This window comes from Schistocerca americana, chromosome 3, assembly GCF_021461395.2.
Source record: "Schistocerca americana isolate TAMUIC-IGC-003095 chromosome 3, iqSchAmer2.1, whole genome shotgun sequence".
NCBI classification, from domain to species: Eukaryota; Metazoa; Arthropoda; class Insecta; order Orthoptera; family Acrididae; genus Schistocerca; species Schistocerca americana.
Window position 1 is genome coordinate 982,541,569 of NC_060121.1, and position 26,528 is coordinate 982,568,096.

General features: G+C 38.5%; 1 protein-coding gene across 1 annotated transcript in view; it reads right to left on the reverse strand.

The window, feature by feature from the left end:
* Nucleotides 1-1,205: 1,205 nt before the first annotated feature.
* LOC124605118 (protein virilizer) overlaps nucleotides 1,206-26,528 on the reverse strand; it is a 103,361-nt gene continuing 78,038 nt past the window's right edge. The window contains exons 9-20 of the mRNA XM_047136584.1: nucleotides 24,821-25,052; nucleotides 19,502-21,777; nucleotides 19,020-19,410; nucleotides 16,035-16,524; nucleotides 14,036-14,405; nucleotides 13,843-13,945; nucleotides 10,880-11,037; nucleotides 10,520-10,703; nucleotides 10,216-10,403; nucleotides 9,996-10,101; nucleotides 2,502-2,744; nucleotides 1,206-2,422 (exon numbers count right to left, since the gene is read on the reverse strand). Coding sequence (XP_046992540.1) covers nucleotides 2,280-2,422; nucleotides 2,502-2,744; nucleotides 9,996-10,101; nucleotides 10,216-10,403; nucleotides 10,520-10,703; nucleotides 10,880-11,037; nucleotides 13,843-13,945; nucleotides 14,036-14,405; nucleotides 16,035-16,524; nucleotides 19,020-19,410; nucleotides 19,502-21,777; nucleotides 24,821-25,052 — 4,884 coding nt within the window. The 3' untranslated portion in view covers nucleotides 1,206-2,279. The remainder of the gene's footprint in view (nucleotides 2,423-2,501; nucleotides 2,745-9,995; nucleotides 10,102-10,215; nucleotides 10,404-10,519; nucleotides 10,704-10,879; nucleotides 11,038-13,842; nucleotides 13,946-14,035; nucleotides 14,406-16,034; nucleotides 16,525-19,019; nucleotides 19,411-19,501; nucleotides 21,778-24,820; nucleotides 25,053-26,528) is intronic.

The window sequence follows — 26,528 nt, forward strand, 5'->3', positions numbered from 1 at the left end:
AAGGAATTACATCAGGAACGCAGCCTACCACTGACACTTTATAAAATATAGAATACAGAAAGTGTTGAAAAATTGAAAGAACAAATGTAAGAACTTACAAACCTCAATGAATGACAGTACTATACATTGCTACAGCTTGGTGGACCACGCAATTTTGGCATAAGGTGATAAAGAGAATGAATACATCACTAGGATATTAAAAGAGCATAAAAATAGAGCCTTCAGGGTAACAGCAGGAACAAATCTTCATTTGTTCCTCTTCTTACCACGGCACTTGAGGAGAAACCAAACACCAGACACTCCATAGGATGACCTATGCAGAGCTGGATGGACGACCTGGCAAAGGACGTGGCAGCCCTAGTGATTGAAGACACCTGGAGGAACCAAGTACAAAACAGAAAGGAATGGAGGAAATTCGTGGAAGCAGAGCATGTTCTGTAGGTCCACTGATTGCTGGATATGTATATGTTTGTATGTAGAAGGAAAACATCACGATTTGACACTGGAAGAAGGAATGGGAGCAATCACATCTCACAAAGAGTACAAATATCTAGGAGTAAAAATCACATAAGGAAATTAATACAAGAATGAACATTGAAAAACTCACTATTGGAACAGTCATATTTTATGGGATCAACAGATCAAAAAAGAAAATTCTTCATAACAACTACTAAAAGCGTTATGACATATGGATAAAAGTATGGACAGTTAAATCTCAATTAACGAAAAGATTGATGGCAACTGCGTTGGACTTTTGGAGACTGTCTGCAGGGATACCCCGGTGTATAAGGGCTAGAAATGACATCATCAAGAAGCAAGTGGATGTCACAAGTTCGATTACTGGTTTTGTGGAACAAAAACAACTCATATGTTATGGATATACAAAAAGGCTGTCAGAGGACAGACTGCCATGACAAATCATGGAATGGGAACCACCAGGAATCAAATTTTATGTATAATTTTGGGTTACCAGAAAATGTAAATTCATTGTAAAATCCAGAATAATAATAACAATAATTAAATCTGATCATAGTATCTAGTCTTCAGTCTAAAGAGAATACTGAAATTTTAGTAAAGTATATTCTCACTCTGAATAAGTCAAAGGTACGAGTTCAGAACAAACCTATTAACTTCAGTCCATTCAGGGTATCTAGTCTTACTTGAATGAAAGACTTGAGGTTATAATAATTCAAAAATGCCAAAGATTTTCAATATAGTATTTTTAATAACAAAATTCTTTAACACAACACTGTTTGAAAATACAGCTTTATTTCATCTGTAATTCAACTGGTGCAACACGATGCATCTGGTCCGACAAGTATTTCACAAAGTACAATACTTTCTTCCTTATGAACTCAACAATTTTAAAAAATAGCTGTGTCATAAACTCAGTGATTATTTCATTTCATACTGGTTTTAACATTAATATTCATAACAGCTGTTATCTGCAGTTAAGATTGCACATTTAATTATAACTACTTTCATTACAAAAAGACACTTATTGATTGAAAACACTGAAATGCAGAAATTATGCATCGTCTTTCTCTGGACTGAATGTTGTACAATGTAGTTAAGATTTAAATCACTGGTACAAAATTTGATCAACAGAACAAAAATCACAAAGGATCAATGCAGATCACCTATAGAAAGTAGAAGAAAAGATATACTTTGCATATATGCTGTGAGACTAGTAAGAAAATATTTTACTTAAAAAGGTCAACAAAAATAACTTTTCGTATTAAAAAAAATGAGGCTATCTTGTATATTGAATATACTGTTTTCAATCACATTGAAACAACAAAAGCCTTCAATATTTTTAGGAAAGCACAACATATTACATTAATTATACACAGATGCGTTATCATTTATTTCTAAACACCACAGTATTTGTAAATTGACATTAACATGGAATGAATGAAAAATTACTTACACTCTTATTTATGGATATTTATGCAATCATTGAATAAATTAACATTTCTATTCACAGTAGATCATTCATGACAAATCTCAAAATCTTTCATGCATCAAAAACACACTGACTATTTATACACATATATATGGCAGACAGTCCTGCTTCACACAGTTTGGTGCAAGTCGAACTTTATCAATATAAAACCCTCCAAGCACTTACACACAAAGCCAGATTAATTCTCACTAAAATAATCCTCCCTTACTGTTGGAAAATGTATATGTGGCCTCTCACATCAGCATCACACCTGATAAATTCACGATACTTCTTGAATAATACTAATATACATACAAAACATACAACCAGTACCTCACCTCGTAAACGATCGTGCATGTCTCCCAAGATCTCTACGGCCGCCTCCTCTAACAGTCTGACCTCCAAACCGTTCTCTACTATTGTCTTTGACGGTCCAGTTCCCAGAACGACCACCTCGACCTCCCCCTCCACCTCCTCCTCCTCCTCCTCCCCCCCCCTCCTCCTCCACCACCTCCTCCTCCACCACCACCACCACTGCTGCCACCACCACCCCCACTACCACTGCCACTACCACCGCCAAATCTGTTCCCACCAACACCCGTCACACCAGAGAACTTCTCTTCAGAACGAGGTAACATGCGCACATCTCGTAGCTCAGGACTACGAAACGTTCTAGTTGTCTGGACTTGTTGATTGCTTGCATTTGTCACCTCATTTCCAAGTTGTGGCCAAACAGGTGAAACAGCATCTCGATTGTTCCCAAGTCTTGGTGGCATTTGATTAACATTCCTTGATGCACCTGAACAGAGACAGAAATTAATTTATTCTGAAAACACAATATTTTACCACATATTTACTATCCAATCCCAGGAAGTCTTAGACAAATATAAATGAGAAGTCATGTAAGACTGGGCTATTTCAAAGCCTACTCCATAACAAGACATTACTACAAAAAATACACAAACATAATTGATATACCCCAAATACATAAAACAAAATGATAAAAGTCACTCCAAGAAACACCAAATGCTTTTCAGTGTGCACAGTGATGTGATCAAATGACCAGGATAAGAGAGAAAAAATTATAAATGCAGCTGCTGCAAAAAAGCACAGATACAATTTTCAGAATACAAAAGTACATGATATAATTCTTATCTGAAGTCAGTCACGCAGAAACCTCTTTAAACAGTTTCATAATACGATGAATCAAACAATGGAAAATCCAGGATGGAATGTACCAATATTATGAAAAGGAAAGTTGCTACTCATCATATAGCGGAGATGCTGAGTCGCAAATAGGCGCAACAAAAAGACTGTCGCAATATAAGTTTTCAGACAACAACACGTTTGTCGAAGATAGAAGACAAACACACACACACACACACACACACACACACACACACACACACACACACCTCATACAATGACTGCAGCTGAGGCCCCACTCTCAGTGCACAGTGATGTGATCAAATGACCAGGATAAGACTGAAAAAATTATAAGTGTAACTGCTGTCAGAGGCTGCAGTCATATGTGTGTGTGTTGTCTATCTTCGACAAAAGCCTTGTTGTCCGAAAACTTATATTGTGATACGCTTTTTGTTGTGCCTACCTGCAACTCAGCATCTCTGCTATATGGTAAGTAGCAACCCTCATATACTGATGGCTCATTGGCATCACCCATACTGCACCCATTTATCCATATTTCTCTCCCCCCTTCCATACCATCAAATTAAAAGTCTACATTTACATAAGCTCCCAAATCTGGTTTACCATAAATCAATTTTGCAAAACTGATTCTAGCTTATCATGTGAACAGTCCAATACCGCTTCTGGAAACTCAGGCTTTGGCTGTTGGCTTTCAGCTCCTACATTCAGTTTCCTTCCATGTAATCACTCTACCGTGTTAAAGGCATGATTGGGTTGTCACCATACTATTCGCTTGATGAATGAAGCAGTTGTGTGTGGAATGAAAGGAAAGTAGTAGTACTGGACTGACCAGGAAGTTATTCGTTTCCTTTATTTAAATGAAAAGAAGTATATTTTGTTTGAATTAAATGGAAACAAAAATAAATACCGATATATCTACTGAATTATCAAAATCAAACTGGTTGGCAACAACCATACATCCTGCATAGCTATCTAATTAGTTAACTGCTATAGTCACTTGCTCTTTTACTGGAAATATCTCTTAGACAATCAATGGCTGGTGGCAAAAGATTTGTGCATTCTGGGCACAAGTATAGGTATGTTTTCATCATTCATAGGTTTTCTAGTCATTCCAAGCCACTAAAATTCTGGAGCACAATAATGTTACACCAAAAATAATTGTGAACTTTTTCCCACAATTAGCATGATCTGAGTGGGCACAATAAAACAGTTTTGTATGCATCAATTAATGCTGACAAGACTCTTAAGCATTTTTAAAACATTTATTCTTGAATAATTTCCTCTTCCCTTCTTCTTACAAGTTCAATGACATCCATAAAGCAATCATGTTCTCTCTTCATGGCCGAAAGAAGTCTACCAATATCAAACATGGAAGAAATTTCTTAGAATGTACGTTTGGAGCACAGTATTGTATGGAAGTGAGTAATGAGCTGTGGGAAAATCAAAAATGAAGAGAATCGAAGCATTCGATATGTGGTGCTATAGAAGGCCGTTAAAAATTAGGCAGACTGATAAGAAATGAGGAGGTACTCCAGACAATGAGCGAGGAGATTAAAATGTACAAAACATTGGCGAGAAGAAAGGACAGACAATATGACACACATATCTGCCAATTTTCAAAAACCAAAACTTGGAAGATATAGTTTCAAAAACTGGGAGGTACGATTGGAAAAAAACTGTGGCTCATGTTCAAAATAATCTCAAGACAACTGATGTAAGTCTTTCCCTATGATGTCACACAGTAATATAACAGCTATAAAAATGCAAATTAAAACATTAGAAATGTTGATTTGTAAAATAAGGGAAAGGCAACCACTTACTTATACCACATGGTGCATGGTGCACAGCAACACATAACAGAAAACAGTTAACCTACCATGTATTTCCATTACAACAATTCAACCTTAAGTTTTTATCATATTATTTTCAACTTCAACTTGTTGTAATGGCTGACCAAGCTAATAAGTCACTTTCTCTTACACCCAATTCCAGTTTTTTATCACACAACACACATTTCCTTGCCAACATGTCCCATGTTTCGTATTTATTTCCTCCCAAAATCAGGTAATTCTTTTTGAAACACACTGTATATTTTCCTCCTATCACCTATTTAGATTCCAGTAGAACCAAGACCAACTATATCAGGTCAACAGTAAACTACAAACACAAATTATTCATAAGCTCAGCTGAAAGTGATGTCCATAAGTGTGAAATGTATTAAGGCACTTCTAGTGGTATAATGCATCAACATTTTGTTACACAGTTGTCAAAAATTTAAAGACAGCATTTGGGTATATACGCTATCTGAAATCCTTTTCTCCACACCTACTAATGAAGTGTCAGCACAACACCCCTTCAACTTCACTGATATAACTCTACCTGCATGTCAACAGACTGTAGAAGGGCATGCTCAAAAGTAATGAACTCGTCAGAGAAGAATCATCAGATAACACAGAAACAGCCCTTGTGTAAGTTTGGCATATCATACTCATTTTACTGAGGTTTGAAGTTCCTCTTGATGTTCTTCCATGCTTGCAATTTAAAACTGGGTTGTTTTGAAAATCGGGCTTATGCAAACACAATTAATTTATTTTCGTATTTACCCAGAAATGTTTCACACCTATGTGTCATCTTCTGTGGGTCAAATTTTATTTCTTAAAATTACACCACTAAATGAAATGCATTATTTTACACCAGTATATGTGCTTTTTTTTCATCATTTTCTGACAGCATGTCATCTGCAAAATTTTTTCATCCTTTTGTGTGTCTGGTTGGTGTCTCGATCAGCATCTATTCAGTGGACTGTTTCAACACAGTTTTTCACACAATTTTCTTTCACTGGTTCACTTCACATGCACTTCCACAAAATGAGGCAAATTGTGATCTGAGCAGAAACTTCTGACTACATTCCCAGTGAGAGGTGTTGTGTTATGCTGGCATATCACGAGAGCATATATAAGCCATCATTGCAGCTCTGAAGTACAGAAAACTGTGGGTACAATGTGCATCTTGAATGCTCACACCTGACTTGAAACAGAGGAGATTGGTCATCTGTCAACAATTTATTTTGCACTTTGAGCATGAGGGTGATGGGTTCCTTAATAACACTGACAGGTTATGAATGCTGGGTTCACCATTTCAACCGCAAAAACAAGAGAGCGTAAATGGCGAACTGTTGCAGAGCATCACTGACACCAAAATAGTTCCAAGACCACGCCATCATCAGGCGAAGTCATGCTCACAGTGTTCTGGGATGTTTAAGAGGTGTGGTGCATTTGGAATTCATGACTAAAGGTATCACCATAAACTCTGCAAGGTACTTCAATACACTCAGAAAACTGAGAGCACGAATTTGAAGAATCCACCCACACACGGAGCACCCCATCCTTGAACATGACAACACACAAGTGCTGAAACATCTGCAACAATCCGATGCCTTGGGCCGCTGTCACTGACCGTCCTACATACAGTCCTGGCCTGGCACCATCCAATTTTCATCTGTTTCCAAAACTTAAAAAGAACACTTTCAAGGACTTCACTTTGACAGTGATGAAGCAGTGCAAGCAAATATGCGGTTGTGGCTCCATCAACAAAGTCAAACGTTCTACAGAGACATATCAACAAACTGGTCTCGATGGAAGAAATGCATTCTTCACGAGGGTGACTGTGTTGAGAAATAAATATGTAGGTATGAAAAATAAAAATGTAGAATGTCAATAACATTTGTTTTTTAAAAAAGTTTAGGTTTCACGTGAAAAATTCAGAGGCATTACTTTTCTCTCTCTCTCTCACATACATATTTTGAGAAAAGATACATGGTTTGGATTGATATATAATTCTACACCTGGCAGCACATACTTGCGCTTGTTACCTTCCACTCTACATGCAGTCTCTGCATAAATCAGTTAATGAAAAGAAAGCATGCAATGTAGATATTATTTGAAAAAGTAATCTGTGAGCTCCGAATGTTATTTACCATATACACGCAAATAATCCATGTCATTGAATAATCTGTGCAACCAATTTTAAGAGTGGGAAAAAAAAGAAAAAGAAAAAAAAGGTTAGCTTTAATTTGTGTTTTGTTTACAAAAAAAATTCCACCAAAACGATTATATTCATCATCACTTTCTTCACCACTATTAGTGTGAGAATCATTACAATTAATAAAATATTCCAGGTTATTATGCTGTGGTCGAAGGCATTTCACTTTAAAACCCAACGTGTTAACGTGTTGTCCCCATCTGCAAAGGATATTTTCAAGGGGGATCGTAGCTTTGGTGAATGTCCGATTTCCACCTTGGCTCACTACTGACTGCAGCAAAATTCCATTTCTGCGAGCTCATGCGCAGTGGCGTGACGTCACACGTTTTGAATATGTGAGCACAATTGGCCAATTGTGCCACATGATGTCATGCCACTGCATGCGAGCTCGCAGAAGCCAGGGTGGAAATCGGATATTCAACAAAGCTAAGATCCTCCTTGAAAATGTTCTCCACAGATGGGGGCAAAACGTCAGGTCTTAAAGTGAAACCCCTTCGATCGCAGCATAATAGCTTGGAATATTTTATTAATTGCGACAATTCTGGCCGTGAAAATTTACATTTTACATGGGAGAATCATTGTTTTCGTCATCATCTTCACATACAGTGTTGTCCTCTGTTCTGTCCACTAAGTTAGTGACATTTCATATTTTGAAGGATTTTTCCAGCAGTGGTGGTGGAATGGAGTCCCATGCACATTGCACCCACTCAGAGATCTAGGACAAATCTGGTCAATTGATTTTTCCACTTGTTGTGAACTCGTGGTTTTCATTGGTCATCCATTGCATATACTGCTGTTTTAAGTGCAGCTTTGAATGGCCATTTTACACACACATCTAGTGGTTGCAGGATGGATGTTAACCCTTTAACTGCTCTGGACATGTTAACGTGCGCACCTTTGTACTTGTCCCTGTGTGCTCCGAATATGTTTACACACACCACCATGCCTTCTACCTGGCAGAACCGTAGGCACGTTCAGAGTACCAGGTAGAAGGACTGGTGGCACACGTAAACACGTTCAAACCACACTGGGACAGGTACAAAGGCATGCACATTAGCACGTACACAGCAGTGAAAGGGTTAAGGCCACGAGAGATAATGGCCAAGTCAGCTTTCCCTTTCTGTAACTTGTGTCGCACTTCCTCAGTTGTATATCCACGGAAGCTGCCCAGTACCAACATGTTTTGTAAATTCAGTACTGCACCCGGGTGACATTGCCAAACATGAGTCACCCAGTCAATCACAAGGGTCCTTTCACCCTTCTGGATTTGCTCTCACCAACATACCTCTCACTGATATTTTCAGAATAGTTTTCTTTTTAAATAACACATAGGTGTAGTTTTTCTCCATCACCACTTACACACAACATCATTGCACACCTTTGCTGCTCTTCACTGCCAGTTCATATCATGACAATGGATTCCCTTTTCCTGTTCACGGTGTTGTTGAGTGGTACACAGGAATGTTCACGGTGCAAATTTATCACATAGCAGTGTAAATTTACTACTTTTACCTCATGATTGTCTGGAAGTCATTGAGTGATGGTATTTTCCTCTGGAAGAGTAATCCATCTGTATTGAAATATCATGGTAGCCAGCCCTAGCCAGATTTGAAACCGGTGATGCCTAGTTGCTTTGAATTGGCCCACTTCACTAGCCACTGCACGTTCATATTGTCGCTTCTCATTTACATAATTGCAGAGCTGTTTTGAGGTCCAGATGCTTTGCTTTTTGGCTGCAAAATGCCTGTGACTACCATTTGTTTCTTGAAGATGCATTTTGTGTTTTTGCCAGTCACGTATACAACCCTCACTCACATCGTACTTTCTTCCTGCTGCAGAGTTTCCATTGTTCTGCACTTCTTCAATAATTTTAAGTTTTTATTTAGTTGAGTAAAAGCTGTGCGTGCGTGTGTGTGTGTGTGTGTGTGTGTGTGTGTGTGTGTGTGTGTGTGTGTGTGTGTGAGAGAGAGAGAGAGAGAGAGAGAGAGAGAGAGAGAGAGAGAGAGAGAGAGAGAGAGAGAGATGGGTGTTTTGGGGCGGGGGTTTGTAGGTCCTGCCTGGATAGCTCACTATCCATGTAAGGAAAGGTTCCAGGCTTGAGTCCAAGTTCAGTACGCATTTTTAATCTTACAATAAGTTTCGAGATATACCCCAACGGGATATTCAGCAACCTCCTCAGTGTATGTTTTTAAGAAATTAATGGTTCAGCACATAAAAAGGAGAACTGAAAGCAACGATTAGTTACTTACAAAGGGATGCCAATTCAACAACACGACAACTAATTACAATAGGTATTGCACAATCATGGTTCCTCTGCTTTCCTTGTCATTATGTTAACAATGTTATGTTTTATTTTAAACAGAACGGGTACTTTTCATCAACACTGCAAGTGTTAAATCAAAATAAGAAATATGAGAATATCAAAAGTGCAAATAAGAAACTTGCAATGTCCTGCTAGAGTTTGAATAATTGTAAACTTTGATAATATAGCAAACACAATGCTAATATAACCTGTGAGTTTTTATTCATTGCTAAATAATTCAAATACTTACTAGGCAAGCCAAATTCTCATCACACACAGACATTAGAATTGTGTTGCATCATTAATGCTAAACAATATGAATGTGTTGTGACAGTCTTAACTGATAAATGAAGCACTGTAAAACTAACAGAATACTTATGTTTATATAGTTTACAGGCTTCATACATTGCCAAGTACAAATTTGATTAGATAAAAATAGTTCCTAAATTTCTTGCTCTGAAGAGCACTAGCCAATAAAGATGAAAAGAAAAGTGTGCAAAGTTGTGGGGTTAAGGAGAAAATTGAAAGTGTCACACATACCACGTCCATTTTCCCTACGATTATATTGAGCAGCTGAGCCAAAAAAGCGTCCTCTGTCTGAAGCGAATGCTCTTCCCCGGCCCCTTGGTCTTGTTGAAATCATGTCCTGCAAGAAACAACTTTCATAAATCATCAGTTTGGGGAAAATATTGTTTGAACAAGCATCACATTATACAACATAATATTCTGAATACAGAAAACATTTGAAATTTCTATTTACCTTTGTACGCATAGATATTTTATTATAGCCTGTAGGACCAGTGGGCTGCTGCCCTGAGATTTCAAGGGCTACAAAATCGTCAACATGAAGGGAAGGTGGCCTGGAAGTATTTGGAGGTCTTGAACGAAACAAGTCACCTCTTTGTGGGGCTACAGACCTCCCAAACCCACGACCACGCATGGGTGCAACTAGGAAACAGAAATGTTAGGTTTATACTCCACCAGTTACATCAAAATGAGCTACCCACAATAATAATAATAATAATAATAATACAGTCTAAAACTAGAACTGTGAAGACACTCACTGAATGGTCGTTTGTTTTTGTTTTCTGGTGACAAATATTTGTTCATCTCTTCACCTCTCTTCTTCATTTGTTCAGCTTCATCATCTGCGGCCAGATCTTTTATGCGATACAAACGCTCTGTCTCCATAGGTAAATGAAAGTCTGGTAGATACTGCCTTGTAATTTCCATAAGATCACAGGTAACCTATAATAAGTTGGAACATGGTGTCATATTGAAAATCTTGATGAAACGCATAGAAAACAGAAAAAGATTGTGTGCAGAGATCTAACAATTGCAGTTTACACAAAAACAGAAATTCCTCTCTCTCCATAAATCAAAAAACAATGACATAGTGAAATGTGAGCTATAATGGCACCAACCTGTTCCATGTCTTGATCAGCATCATCCACAGGTGGTGGTGCAAGCCAGTAAGTGGAATTCAGCCTTTCATCATCTACTTCCCCAACAACATAAACGGATCGAACAGCAAACTGAGACAGCAATGATTCTGGAGCTGGAATGAGTGGTTCTGTAAAATCTGAAACAGAATGTTTATAGAATAAAAAGACAAATAATATTACAACTCTAAACTTTTTCATGGATAATATAGTCCTTATAAAATAAACATAAGCAACACCACATTATATGAAACTGAAATGAAATGGTCGTAGTTAATAACTAGTACAAGGTACCCTCCACCGTACACCGTATGGTGGCTTGCGGGGAATGTATGTAGATGTAGATGTATGGCATAATTGGCTGAGACACTTCATCTCGTACTGCATGACCGCATGGTGCAAGTCTTTCCATTTGACACCACTTGACCACCTTGCACATTGATGAAGATAAGATGAAATAATTCGGGCAACACGAACCCCCAGTTCCTGAGTGAAGAAAATATCTCTCCCAGCCAGGAATCAAATGTGGGACCCCATGATCGAAAGGCAGTGATGCTAACCCCTAGACCACAAGAAGCTAACATTACATAAAATGAACTGTATTATCTGTAAAATTCTAGACTGTTCTCTCATACTTTTTTTTTTTACATGCTAATGAATTGTGTCGGGTTCCTAAATGTAACGAATTCTTCAGGGCTGTGAAAAAACAGCACTGAACTAATTTTATTTGTGCAAAACTGCAAATTTCTGTGACATTTCCTGTACTGTGCTGAAATAGTGGAGTAGAGAAAGACAGTCAAACAATTTACAGACAAAATTTCTTAGATTATGTACGAAAGAGGCATAATTCTGCATAAAACAAGTGCATGCTGGAACTTAGCATAACCACAGTATACTCAATTTTACCACATTTGCCACAGTGAGGCTTTAAATATACAGCCTCTATCATAGTGAATTTACAAGATGCATTTTAAAATAGGAGATGATTAGCTATAAAGAACAGCTGGTGACACTAATTAGATTACACCAGCTCAGCATCTTCAAATGGATAATCTGACAAATGACATTCACAGTCATAAATTTATTGTTGCTTCCTACCACATAACACAGCACTGAATGTGGAAATAAAAGAATCCAATAGATCTAGAAGTTAATTTAGTGATTATATTTTTTAATGCAGTATAACAATGTTGATAAAGTTAATTATCAAATGATGCACAGAATGGGCTATGATGTCGTAAATTGCAAAAATTGAGTCAAAATGTTCCCAAGAAGACATCAGTGACAAATGAGCAGACAGACATATCAGTGAAAGTGAAAATATGAAAAATCACAATTTAATAAAATTATGGATTGTTGCATGTAATATCCAAAAGTTTGCAGAACAGGATTACTCAGAATTGTGACTAATTACTGAACTCTCATTGAGTACCAAAAAATTACTGGCAACTCCACCTAAGGGCTTAGATCCATAAGTCCATGGATTTCATTGAGATACATACCATTCCACAGGAGGAATGTGTGTGTGTGTGTGTGTGTGTGTGTGTGTGTGTGTGTGTGTGTGTGTGTGTGTGTGTGTGTGTGTTTGGATGGGCCACTAACCGTATCAACGTGGGTCGGTCGCTGGAAGCCACCTGTCGGAGGTCTGTGCCTGAGGCGCCATTTTCTGCCACGCCGTCTGCCAGCAACTTGCACATATATATGCACGGAGCAGTGCTGACTGACCCTTGATTGTCAGCCAGTTGTACTGTTCATAACAGTTGTTCTACATCTCATAATGTATGGGGTCACAAGAGGCTTATTTCTGTTATTGTTCCGAGGTTTATAAATAAATCCACATTTGTGTTACTTGGATTGGTTTCGTTACTTGGTTACTAAATGGAGCATAAGTGAAAGGGTCTCCAATAATCTCAACATATCGATATAATGTCATTAAGGGTCATCACTCAGGCAGCATTGGTCAATATACCTCAGATATTAGGTCGGGTAAGCGCGTGTTTCAGATCATGTCGGGGGCCATTACTAAATGTAGAGATTGAAACACTGAATCACTGTGTTCTATAGAGTTTCCCCATATACCACATAAAAGAATTTTTTGTAACATTTATCATTTTGATAATAGCATATCGTTTAAATAAACTGTTAAATTTATCCAAATTTTGGTGATGCACCCAGTATATTGGCTAACGGTATTTGTGTTTAAAAACGAAAATGAATTTACAATGAATTCTGCAATTCACATCCACAATACTAGAAGTAAAAATAATTTCCATGTAGATTATGGATATCTGTCTAGCATTCAGAATTTATTTTTATATTTGGTGCTAAAATTTATAACAGGTTGCCAATCTTCAAGAACGAAACTGAAAATCTCCAGATTTTTGAAGACAAGGTTAAAGGGATACCTCATTAGCTACATCTAAAAGTTATCAGAATATTAAGTTTCACAGACGTAAATTCTGCATGACTTTAACATTTGAATTTAGTCAAACTGGACATTGTCAATGTATATGCAGCCGATATGATCTGGGTAAAGAAATTGCTTTTTTTTGAAGTGTCAGAAAAAAACAGCAGCTGAGTCATATAAGAGAAGGTCCAGGCCATTTTCCAAAGTAACCGATTTTCTCCTCATTTAGGTATACACAGTAACTTAGGAGTAATTCCCAAACTTATCAGTGTGAGTAGATTAGCACTTCTTGTAATGCATTCCTAGTATATTTTATGACAGAAACAGCCAGTTTGAAGCATTCCACTTCCCTGAAGGCTCTCTTTCATGGTGTGATTTATGGAACATGGTGTGTGAATGAATTAAAGAAAACAAAAATACCCAGAGCTACAGCACGATTTTTCAAATATACATGAAGCATTAAATAGCTTTTCAAAAAATAAATAACATCCACTGATATGGTTTTCAACACTTTTTAAATACTACAATTGTATATTACCTTTGTTTTCAACTGGTTTACTTCCTTCATCTTCTAATAAATGGATGAGGCTAGAAACATTTTCATGTAGGCTTTCAAGTGCATCCTCTTCTGTGCTGCAGTCCTATGGCAAAAAAAGAAAACAAATCAATTAAATTATACATTTCAATTAAATCTCTATTTCTTAGAAAAACTAGATAACTGTGTTACACACCCGAAGTAGTTTCTCAAGGCAATATAGAGGATGCTTTTTTGTGTCCGAAGTGTTCAGCACTTTCTCTGTAGCATCTACTGGCAATTCAGCACCCGCACTCTTCTCAAGGTTGTCAGAAGCACATTGCTTCTCTGCTTCATCTTTATCTATCTTTTTCCACCCTAGAACTCTTGCCAGTTCTGGTACTGTCATAACAAAGCTTCTTGGTGGCAAACCAAGACCTGGCTCTTCTTCATCCAAAGAAATACATATTCTTAGAAATTCCAAACTAGTAGACAGAGTTGATAAACAGTCTGAGCTATCTTTGCTGAAGCCAGTACAGAATTTGTGGAACAGGTTTCTCAATACATCTGTCTTTTTCTCCATACAGCTAAGCAAAGCAAAAAAAAAAAAAAAAATTACATTAGAAACATGGGTTCACACATAGTGACTATTGTAAGATTTTTTTATATCATCTATACTTATATATGTTTCTGAGAAGAGTCTGAGAAAAACCGAGCCACCATATTAGTGCTATAGAAACACAATCTTCCATGCTGACATGTGTTATCTTTAACAGACAAATAACAGATTTGTTTCAAACAATAAGGATATACACTGCCGGAAAAAAATGCAACACTCTCATCAAAGAATGTGTTCAGTGGCACCAGAGTATAATATATGCATACTGAGGGAGTGTAGTGCTACTGATTCATTAGCCACGATCATCTATGATCAGGTGGTGCTCAGGAGGATTGTATCTGCACCCTCTGTTTCGACTCTGCAGGTAGTAACTTTGCTGAGTTTCGAGGTGAATAATGTGTGCAACATTCATTCTAGGGTACAACCATGCCCCAACAATGAGTACATACTGCTACTGAACAGCTTCAGCCATTTGAAAGGGGTCACATTGTGGGCCTGAGGGAAGTTGGATGGCTGTATCAACAGATCGGTGCACATGTTGGAAACAATATATTGGTGATCTGTTGCTGCTTCCAATAGTGGTCTGTGGAACATTGCTGCACCTGCAGACCAGCTTCTGGACCTCCATGTGGTACAGAGGCATGTCAAGATCGATGCACTGTGCGAGCAGTGGCTGCCCACTGAACGCCTTCCAGGAAGAAATCTGGGCATGTGTTGCACCTTCTGTGTCATCACAGATCACTGGGGAAAAAACTGCTTGCAGCAGCAGCATTACAATCACGTGTGGCTCTGGCCAGACTACCACAGACATGATGACACTACGAAGCATGGCTATTCTGGTGCTGTGATAAGAGTTGACTAGAGAGTGGAATGATGTTCTGTTGTCCTCAGTGATGAGAAGGTTCTGTCTGTATGTGAGTGATGAACATATATATGTATGGAGCAGTCCTCATGAGCTGCCTATTACTGAGCGCATTCGCCCACAGAGGATACGTCTAACCCCAGGCTTCATGGTGTGAGGGGCCATCAGTTACAACTCATGGTCACATTTGGTGTTCCTACAGGGAAAAGTAACCAGTGCCCACTACATTGCACACATTATCATCTACATGCTTACTGCCAGTTCTTCAACAGGAAGGTGATGTGCTTTTTCAGTAGGATAATAGACATCGACATACAACTTCTGTGATGCAATGTGCTTTTCATGGTGCACAACTTCCCAGGCCAGCCAACTGAATACGTGTGGGACATGATGACGTGGGGACTCATTCGTTCTCCAAGGCCTGCAAGAAACATTGCCAAATTGCAACAAAAGGCACAAGATTCTTGGGACAATCTATCACAGGTTGCCATTTGGCACCTTTATGGTTGTTTGCATGGGAGAATACATGCTTTGTCACCAGAGGAGGGTACACTGTATACTGATGCAAGTATTTGGGAACCCTTTACTGTGACATGTGTTTCAGGTGGCCTGAATTTATTGTCATATACTCCTCCAATGATGAACTATATATCACCTCACTTGTCACTTATATGACTGTCTCTGTGGGTGTTGCATTTTTCCCAGCATTGTATACATACATAGTAAAATCATTACCTCTTTAGAAGAGCAAAACCATAGTCGTGTTCTGTGAGCATGAGGAAGGTCCGAACAGCTGGAAGCATTGTAGCAAAACTGTGTTCCACATTAGCCACATGTTCTAACAATGCCAAACACACAGCAGACAGCAGCTCACGGGGAGGTAGTACATTGGCAAGATATGTTTCATGTGTAACAGTAGTTGTGGAATGCCCCTGTCCTGGAATTGGAGCTAGTGCAATCTCTGTATCACACAGAGATTGCAGTACAGAGACAACACATTCCTGTGCCTGTATATGAGTAGCTGAGTCAGACGGGTAGCATAAGACTGCACAGAGCTGTGGCAGAAGTGCTGCATACCGCCCTCCAGAAACCATTAAATGTAGAATGGCAGCCTTAACTGAGGCATGGGTCATGAGGCAGGCCAAGAAGTTCAACAATCTTGCTGCATGGCCAGAACATGGTAGCTCCGTTGAAGTCACTGCAGAGGTCACTGAAGCGGCTCCACCTTAAACGTAGACAAATTTATATAGCTAAATAATGACTAACAATGGATACTTCAAAGTGACAAGGAACAGATTAGCAAATTAAATTTAAGTAAATACTTAATGACCTTAGGAATATATTACTACAGTTTTGTAAAAGGGGTGGCTATTAGGAGATACAATGTTATGAAAGCATTAAACTTCAAGTAATTGCTAATTGCTCAGAGGTGTGTAATGTGTATCAGGGCAAAAGAAAAAGTCAAATGGGAGTTTGCAGGGAATAGTAAAGATTTCAGAATAACTTGTAATGGATTTTTCCAAGAAACTTTATGGGGCAAGGAAAGGTGTTCAGAAAGAAGCTAAGACTTAGAGTAGAAAAAAGTAAGGGTATAACAAATTAGGAGACATTGAGAAAAAGTGAACATAAGGGCTTTTGCATTCAGCCCCCAATTACACAACCAGTGGTTCTCTGTTCACCTTCCCTGACTACCTCTACACACTTTATCAATTGGAAATAGCTGTACACCAGATAGTGTGATATGTCAGTGGTCAGCACGCATGAGCAATAACTGATAGATGTGCCAGTTCCTCACATATTGTATTCACTGTTCACCATTTCAGAAAAAAATGTAGAAAGAGCTTTGTCCTTCCTGTAACCATATTACACACATTTAATTACAAATCTTCCATTGCCATATGTGTAACAAAAGCATAAATAGATAAAAGTGGGTTTAATGATCAGTAAATGGAGTGATCATTACCCTTCAAAAACTAGTCCAGTTCGGACACAGATCGAGGAAAATAACAGCTGTGTAATTATTGCCTGTAAGTCACACGGCACTTGATACACCTTCAGTTACTTCTGTACACAAAAGGAATCCCCTATAGGTGGGCAGTGTGAGTTCACCAGCAATAAGCCAGGGGGACCATAACAGTGAATCAAGACTTTTTAAATGAAGTGACTATGACAGCTCGCTAGCAATATTTAGGCAAAACCAAGTATGTGCAGAATAAAATTTTAAAACCTCATTACACTATGTGACTCTTAAAGCTTCCCCAGCAGATAAGTTGTAAATAGTCTTCACAGGTTTGCCGCCGGATCATATTGTGCAAATTCCGCAATATTTCCTCAGAGCAACTGTCCAACATCTTCAGGTGGTTCAACCAGCAAGGTTGAACCACCTGAAGATGTCAGACAGTTGCTCCGAGGAAATATTGTGGAATTTGCACAACGTGATCTGGCAGCAAACTTGTGAAGACTATTTACTCATTACAGTCAATTAAAATTATGGATTTTCAAGATAAATAACCAAAATTGAAGGAAGTAATTAACAATGAAATAATTGAACACAATGTGTGATTAGAATGAGAGAAGAGATACTACTTAAGACAGTCCTTAACAACAGTCTGAAAGAAAGGAGAGGTATACGTTGAAAAAGGAAATGTTGAACATAAACTCTGTGAAGATGGAACAGGCTATGTATTGCCTATTTTACAACTTCATTTTTGCTGGACTTCCATCATTTTAGGAGACAGAGCTAGAAAAGTACATGATCACTAAAGGAAACTGACCACAGTGAAAATTATATTTTAAACCTAGCTGCAAGAGATTAAACATTGCCAAAGTACAAATTTACTGAAATATAAGATCGTGATGAGAACTGATAACAAAACAGACAGAAAAGACATATAATCATTAACCTACAGGATGTATTGTCATTTGATGAGCCACATTCCACATCTACATAAAAATCTGCAGTCTAAATACCATTTGACAGTGAGTGGCACTGGATATATTGTGTTGAATATGTGCAGGACAATGTGTCCCTTGAAGTGAAAATGTATTCTTACTCTGAGCAATCCAAATCCCTGTTAACGGGTGGCCATATCAATTACCTGTTGGTTGACAACCAGTGGGAACAAGTACTGTTCCCCTCAACATGGTATTGCAGTCTTCAAGAGCCTACATACAAGGATAGTTCTTCATAGTCAGGACCAATAGATTGTGTACAATGACAGAATCTTATATTGGTAGAGTTTTTATTGGCTGATCAGCATCTCCCTTACTCCATACTATCCTCTGACAATGGACTCCCCACCATTGTGAAGTTTTTTCCTCCCCAATCCAACTGTACGGATTCCTACCAGCAAAGGTGTACTGCATACAATGTACAGTTATCACCGATTCCCTGTATTGTTCCATTTACAAGCAATAAGAGGGAAGAACAGCTGTCAATAAAGCTCTCTTTAAGCTTGATTTTATCTAATTTTACACTTGTGGTAATTTCTTGATGAAGATTTACTCTTTTCTAAAGCAGAAAACCTGTCTACAATAGCACCAATTCCAATAACATAGGATGCAATCTTGCAGGTGATTACAAGAGAGTAATATAAAAATAACACAATTCTATTGAGTTCCAAGACATTAAAATTTTGTTTGAAATTGAACAACAAACAGCAAAATTTTATGTTACATCTTCCATAATTTTTATCTCATTTTTAATTTTGAGATCTTTACCTTGAACTACTGCAGTAGAGGAAGCAGATGAAACAATGGTATTAGCAGTAGTGGTAGTAGTAGCTGTCACAGGAGCAGGTGTTGTCATTGTAGTGGTGGCAATGGTAGCAGTAGCAGTGGCCGACACTGTGGCGGACGTGGTTACAGCCGACGATGGCGGCAGCTGCTGTGTGGACTGCAGTTCTGCTAACACTGTGTCCAGAATAGCACGACTTACAACAAGAGCTGAAGGAGCCGCCAAATCTGCCAGCTGCACACACACTCTTCTAAGCAGTTGGAGAAGAGGCTGAAAGCTGCTGCCACTTATAGTTGCAATCAATTCATGTAGGTTGCTGCCTAAAGGATGTAGATGAGCACTCCACAATTTTCGACCATTTACCGCTCTTATCACCTGGAGATACAATATCACATGTTTCAATGACACATTCATCTGGAAAGCTGTAGTAGTAATTTCAAAACAAATTTATGAGTAATAATCTTACCTCGTCCTCTAACAAGGGTGACCTCGTTTGAATTGGCAGAGGCAGTGGGAGCAATTCAGACAGAATCAGCAAACCAGGAATAAACGTATATGGACTTGTCATCACATACTTTACAACTTCAGTTAGCATCATAGTCCAAAGACTTTTGTTGAGAGCCTCAGTTTCTGAGTGTGGGTCTGAAGAAACAGGCTGTGTGTAAGCCAGTAATGTTTCAATTATTTCTCTGCAAACACGCTGTGAATCCGTGAAACCAAGAGCAGATGCTGGATATGCATGCATCAAAGCATATGTCTGCAGCAGCACCGACACCGCTGTCAGATCCTTGAAGTCAGTATTTCGACAATGGATGACGTACGTAAGCATTCGTCGCAGTAACTGGACAGTTGGCAGTACTAATGAGACCAAGGTAACACCTTGCTGGCCAATAAAATTTATTGCATGTAAAGAAGGTTGCTCGTAGAACTCGCACAATTTTTGCAAAATAGTTACCATATTGGAGACACCGTCAAGGGAAAAGAGCTGAAGAATGACATATTTATATTTCAGTTCGACGTAGTCTTCGCAGTCAACAGCTCCACACATAGAGGACATATCTTTCTCCCTTGGAGGTATCCCCAGGAATTTTAGTATTCTCAAGGCTGTTATCAGTTCTCCTGGCAACATTGTTACACTATCAATATTTTGTTTAACAATTTCACTGAGAGCAGTGATGTCATCATACACAAACAATGATGGAATTTTGATGGGCTTTAGCCAAGGAATAATTTCAAACAGTCTCGACGACGGGTTATGCTCCTCCTTTAACGCAATTTCGAAAGTCTCTTTACCAAATTTCTGTAAGAATGGAACATAATCTGAACATCTCACAACCAGAACTATAAGATCTGCAGCATAGCATCTACCAGGTGATGTCTTCAGTTTTGCATTGTTTATTGGATACATCTGTTGCCCCAGCATAGGTTGATTCTGAACCTGGTCAAAACTCTGGGCAAAAAACTGTAATAAAGGTGTTATGGCATTTCCTCTGGACAGTACGTGTACTACCGAATGTCTTCCGCATGCAGAAAATGTCAAACTGAAGAGTCCGTGGAGATTTTCCAAGACGTCAGTCTGATCTGGGTCTGGTTGACCATTACAACTAGCAGCTGCATCAAACAAAGAATCAATATACTGCAAAGCTTGCAAACAGTATGCCATGAATAGCCCTAACTGCTGTGCAGGGGCTGCTAATGTAGTAGTTTCATCTAAACTGTCTTCAGGTGCACCTGGAGAGATAGCAGATGGCTGCACTAAAAGTATTCTGAGTAATGCCACTGTTACTTCTGGATTAGCTGATAGAAATTGCATGCCTTCAAGAGTTTCCAGCAATGCTGCCAGTATCTCTTGCACACAACCATTAATAGGTGAGTAACCTGCTGTTACTGGACATGACAACAGCACAAGCAGTGTCTCCAGAAAGCGATGACAGCGGAAAAAAGCATAAAGTGCCGGATATGGATCATAAGGGCAAGCTGATATCTCAAATTGTGAACATACTGGCATAAAACGTTTTGGCTGAGAAATAGTAAGAGGAGCATCACGATAGATGTGAAGTATCTCTTCCAAGCAGCTGACAACAATGTCCAACTCCTGTTCTGACACTTCAGTCACAGAAACTTCTGCTGGACTACAACCGCTTGCAACAGTTGCTTCATCTTTGGATTTCACATCGCTTGTTTCATTATTGTGACTCACATTTGCACTGTTTGTACGACTTGTCTCCAAAATCAGCCTTACACTGTCATGAAGTTTTTCCAGTATTTCATATACATGCAATTTTCTAACAAGACTACTAATTGCAAATTTCACTCTCGCTAACCTGTTTCCCTGCAACATTCTAATGAGAGTCCGATAGCTATTTTTGTAACAGTTCTTTCCATCCTCTTCTTTAAACTTAAAATTATTTTGAAATTCTTTGTAATTGAATTTCTTCACTCCTCCTCCTAGGAAGCATTCAACAGACTGTTGACAACACAGACTTGCATCTAACGCACGGAGGATCATTAATTTGATGGAAAGTGCCATGTGGTCCTTGTGATATAAATCTAGGAGCCGGGACTGTATGTTTTCTTCATTTACAAGCCGTGTGACAACAGTATCCCCACAATGACACATTGCTTCGACAAGTCTTACAGCTGCCTTTATATGACGCACTTTGTATCCCGGTTGTGGTTGGCTTAGTGCAAGATTGAAATCCAGTCCAACACGTACCCAGCTGAGAAGTACATTAATGACATCTGCAAAAAAAGAAAAAGAAAACACAAATAATCAAATATATTCCAGTAAATATTTTTAGGTTACTAAAAGAGAACAAACATCAAGATGGGCACAGCTGTTACAAATCACACAAAACTGAAGCAAGGGGAGCTGAAGGCAGCTCTCTGTAGCCTTATCCATGAAGCACATTAGTGAGACATGCAGAACAGATGTAGGAAGGAGAAAGGAACAACAGAAACACTGGACAAAGAAACTACGTTACTGCACGTCTGAGAACTGTTGTCAAATGTCAAAATTGAGATGGCAGCGACCTAATGGCTGTAGCTTGCAAATGCATGATTTAATTGTGCTAATGCTGATCATTTCCATAACATATTGTATGATTACACAACTATGTGATTGAGGTATTACTTTGCGACAATAGTGCATTCCAGTTTCTTTACTCTTAAATACTACAGTTTGGGTCAACATTCAATATACAGCCCTGCTGTAGTGTGTTCTGGCATAAAACTGCCATTTGTGACAGAAGTTACAAGTACATGCACAACAACTGAGCTGATCACAAAAATAATTTTTTGGCAGGTGAAAATTATGCAGATCATTCAGTTAGATTTTACAAAAACTTTCTTCAATCATTGGAAGTTGAAAAATATTGGTAGCTTCGTGACAGCACACATACCTGTAGAAACAAGTGTGGCAATTGAAACTGTAAAAATCAAGTCTCATTAATGAAATCAGCGACTTCGTGAACAGTTTAGTGAAAAGGTTTTATTTCATATTATAACTTTGTTTCTAAATATTACATAGAATTGTTCAGAATATTGTATCAAATGTTTTTTCTCATACCATGAGCTTGTCAAGTGCCTAACACTTTGAACTAATTAAAGATAGTGTGTTGTAAGTGCTGTGACCAGTTATTTACTCACACGGTTCCACTGAAAACGTGTGTAAATGTGTGTGTAAAAGTTTTGTTTATTTACCTTGCTTAACACAGCTTTTTTCAGTTAGGATATGCCTAAAATTATTTGAATTTTAAGAAAATTATAAAAATAAATCTCACCAAATTAGTAATAATTGGAACTAATGTTTTTCCATGTATGGATAAAAAAATTCAAAAAATTGAGCAAATATGTGACAAAGTTACAAGTCGGACTTCTACATGGGTATGATTATGATTAAGTTTTATGTTTGCATGAATGGACACAGACAGAGGGCGTATACTGGTGATATACAATATAATGTTGCATAGCACATGCTACAAGGTAACAGTCATGACCTTGGTGCCTGCTTCACCACACACGCCATCTGGATTCTCTCTCCTTACACCAGTTTCTCAGAACTCTGCAGGTGCTAACTGGCATTACAATATGTGTTTGGTTCTTGCCACTCATCTGGCCTAAATTTATGTAAATGTTTGTGGTCTCAGCATTTCTTTTCAGTATCCCTTTTCTTAATCCCTTTTATTTTTCTGTATCTTCCAGTTTCCAATCTGTCTGTTTTTCCCTGTCCCATAATGTATCTAGCATGTATAGTACACTAAATGTTCCACTCTTACTGACTCTTGCACAATGATTTTTTCAGTAATTTGTGTCTTGCTAATTACCCTACCTTCTACCCTTAAATTCTTAGGTTTTCAAATCTCGTCTGGTACAGGCACCAACAATCAGTCGTTCCTTTTCATCCCATCCAATAAGTCTCTCTTGACATGAGGTTCTGGGCGACTTCTCTGTAGCTCTCCCCGTTTCCTAAACCCCACTAGTCCCTTTCCTTCAGCCCTTCAACCCTTCTGCCAGAAGGAGGAGCCACTGGCTGTGAAAGATTGCACATCTCGATATCTTTTATATGCATTTTCTCCTGCCACCATATGTATCGTGAAGAAATACTATGTCAGACCATCATTTGACAGATGAATTTAATTCTGGATTTCATGTCACAATGTTGTCCTGAGCTGAGAGGTAACTTTACAACAAATAATATTCCATACTCCAAATAACTCTTTACATATAAAAACTTTATTCCTACCAAAGTAATGGATGAAGGTTATAAAACTCCATATATGTGGAAGTTAAATATCACAGTACACATTTCTATAAGGATATGTTACAAAAACTGCTAATGTCACAAAGTAGAGAGGGGGGAGAGAGAGGGGGAGAGGGGGGGGGGGAGAGGGGGGGAGAGAGGGAGGGGAGTGAGAGGGGGAGGGGGGAGAGAGAGAAAGAGGGAGGGAGGGATTCATGAAAGTATCAGTTGAATTAAATTTCAAAGTGTAATGTTACATGTTAATAAAATACAAATGTATTGGCAACAATTAGCTAGTATGGAAAATCAAGAAAGATGAAAACAGATCATGTTGAAGTAGCTAGAGCTTGTATGGAGGAGAAGAATTCCTTTACTACTTTACTAATTGAGTAACAGAGTAGTTTTGGTTTTTACAGACTGAGAGATACCTGTGCAATACCACAGACAAGACTGCATTTTTCTGAAAATTAAAACAGTATCACTGTCCTGGATCTTCCAGGTGGAACATTCCACACTGCTCAAACAAACTGCGAGGAATTTCAAAACTGAGTTTGCATGATTTCCCCCCTCCCCATAAAAGAACATGTTGCTGCAGTTGCTCGCTCTTATCCTTTCCTAAACTTTGCAGCAAAATTCAAATTACAAATGCTGCAGAATCACCTCAATTCACTCAATAACTGGGATGTTCTTCTTACTACCAATTCTGAAGGGAAGAGAGTCTTCTAACTGCAACCGTTTACCATTAAAAAAGCTTCAACAACACTATTAGGCACACTATGCAAATGAACATGCCCTGATAATGCTATCATAGCATACTTACAAAATTTGGAACAATTTTAATACAAATGAGGTTAAAAAAATTTTACACTTTTGCAAGAATTATTATCGACAAATATTTGTTAATTCAGAGATTAATCGAGACTTGTGCTTCACTTTGTATATAGAAGGCCACTTATACTACAAATCGGGGGACAAATTATGTAGACTTAATACACACAGCTGGAAATGAAGAACTATAACTTACACTTTGAAAATCACATTTACCTTGAATGGCTCCTGGCAGTAGATGAGGAAGTGCTGCTGTAAGAATAGGTGCCACTTGCTCCGCCAGATGTACCCACTCCTCCCCCGGCGCTGCTTCCAGTTTAGATGCACATGCCTTACCCTGAATAAGTACCAGATCTCTCAGCTTACTGCCAAGACCTGCCGAGTCCTTACTAGTGCCTCGTCGGTGATATTCCACCTCACAAGGTGACAGGCTTGGATCTGTGAGATACTGTTGACAAATCATAACATAAAATATAAGTATAGCTTTGTCATGTCACGTCAAGCTGCCAATAAAACAATTATATTGCCTAGCAACTAAAAAGATGAAACTCAGGTTATCTGCAGCTTACATATCTGTTGTGGAGAATATCTGTTGGCTTCAAATACTCTTTTTAAGCGTAGAAGCTCATCTTGCAGACACTCTCACCAGCACCAATGTGTGCTCTGTAAGCCAAAGTTCTGAGAACACTCATTGTCTGGGAAGGGTGGTGGCAACAATTTGCATGTAAATATAAATCTGTATGTGTCAGTTTCCGATATACTGCACATCCCAATGTGCCATCATCTTTGTGCTGAGCTATATAGGAATTCAGATAGTTTAAGAATTCTTGTAATGTATATTCACAACGAGACCATGCTATAAATGTATCATCAAGATATCTCCAAACTTCAAGCTAACAGATTCCCGTGTCTTTTCCTCGAAATCTTCCATAAACTATTTGGGCACCAAGGGTAACAAGTAACAACCATGGTGACACCATCAGTCTGTTCAAAAAATTCAGTATTAAATTCAAAATATGTCGACATCGTAATATGTTTGAACAAAGCTAAAACCACTTCATCAAAATTTTTGTGAACAAGAGATACGGACTCCGAAAGGGGAACCACGCTGAAGCGAACAGACCAGAACTGTTCAGTTTCAGTGATTTTATTTTCCAATGAAGTCTGCTGAGTTATGTATGTTATGAGCATATTCTCCCACAAGGGGCCTTAATAAGTATGCTAAGCACTTGACACAGGACACACAGAAACGCCTTTCTTATGGATCTTTGGAAGTCCATAAAGCCTCGGAGGAATGGCACCACTTGGTTTCAATCTTTGCAATTTTTGTCAGAAAGGAGCAGACATTCAGAAATGAAGCAGTGTTCAATGGGGTCTTTACTGATCTTCCGTTATGTGCTATCCCTCTGTAAAAAGCACATTTTATCACTATGATTGTCATGAGGCATTAAACATCAAGATGCACTTCAAGTGAAGACAGTTTACAGCCAACCAGCTAAAACACAGGCACTACGTGGTAATGTCAAATACGACCTTCAGATTATAGAAATCCAAGGTCTATCAGATACCCTGCCAACGTAGCAGCACATATATAGGTCAGATGGTGCGTACTGTTGAAGATAGTTGCTGAGAACACCACTGGCACATCAGATAGTAGCAGCTTTACAAGTTGGCAGTCATGGAACATTGACTATCGGAACTACACAGAATGGATTATGACCATATTAAGGTTCTGACGCAGATGTCTAGCTTCTGGGTATGAGTTATTACATAATCCATCGAGATTTGGTTAAGGGAACCACTGATCAATGAAGATAGTGGCTTCATTCTTAGTAAGGCCAGGGAACCTGCAATTAATCTGATTAAGAACAGAAAGGAGATATATGAACAGATCAGACTTCAGAGGCAGGTGGAAGAACAGCAG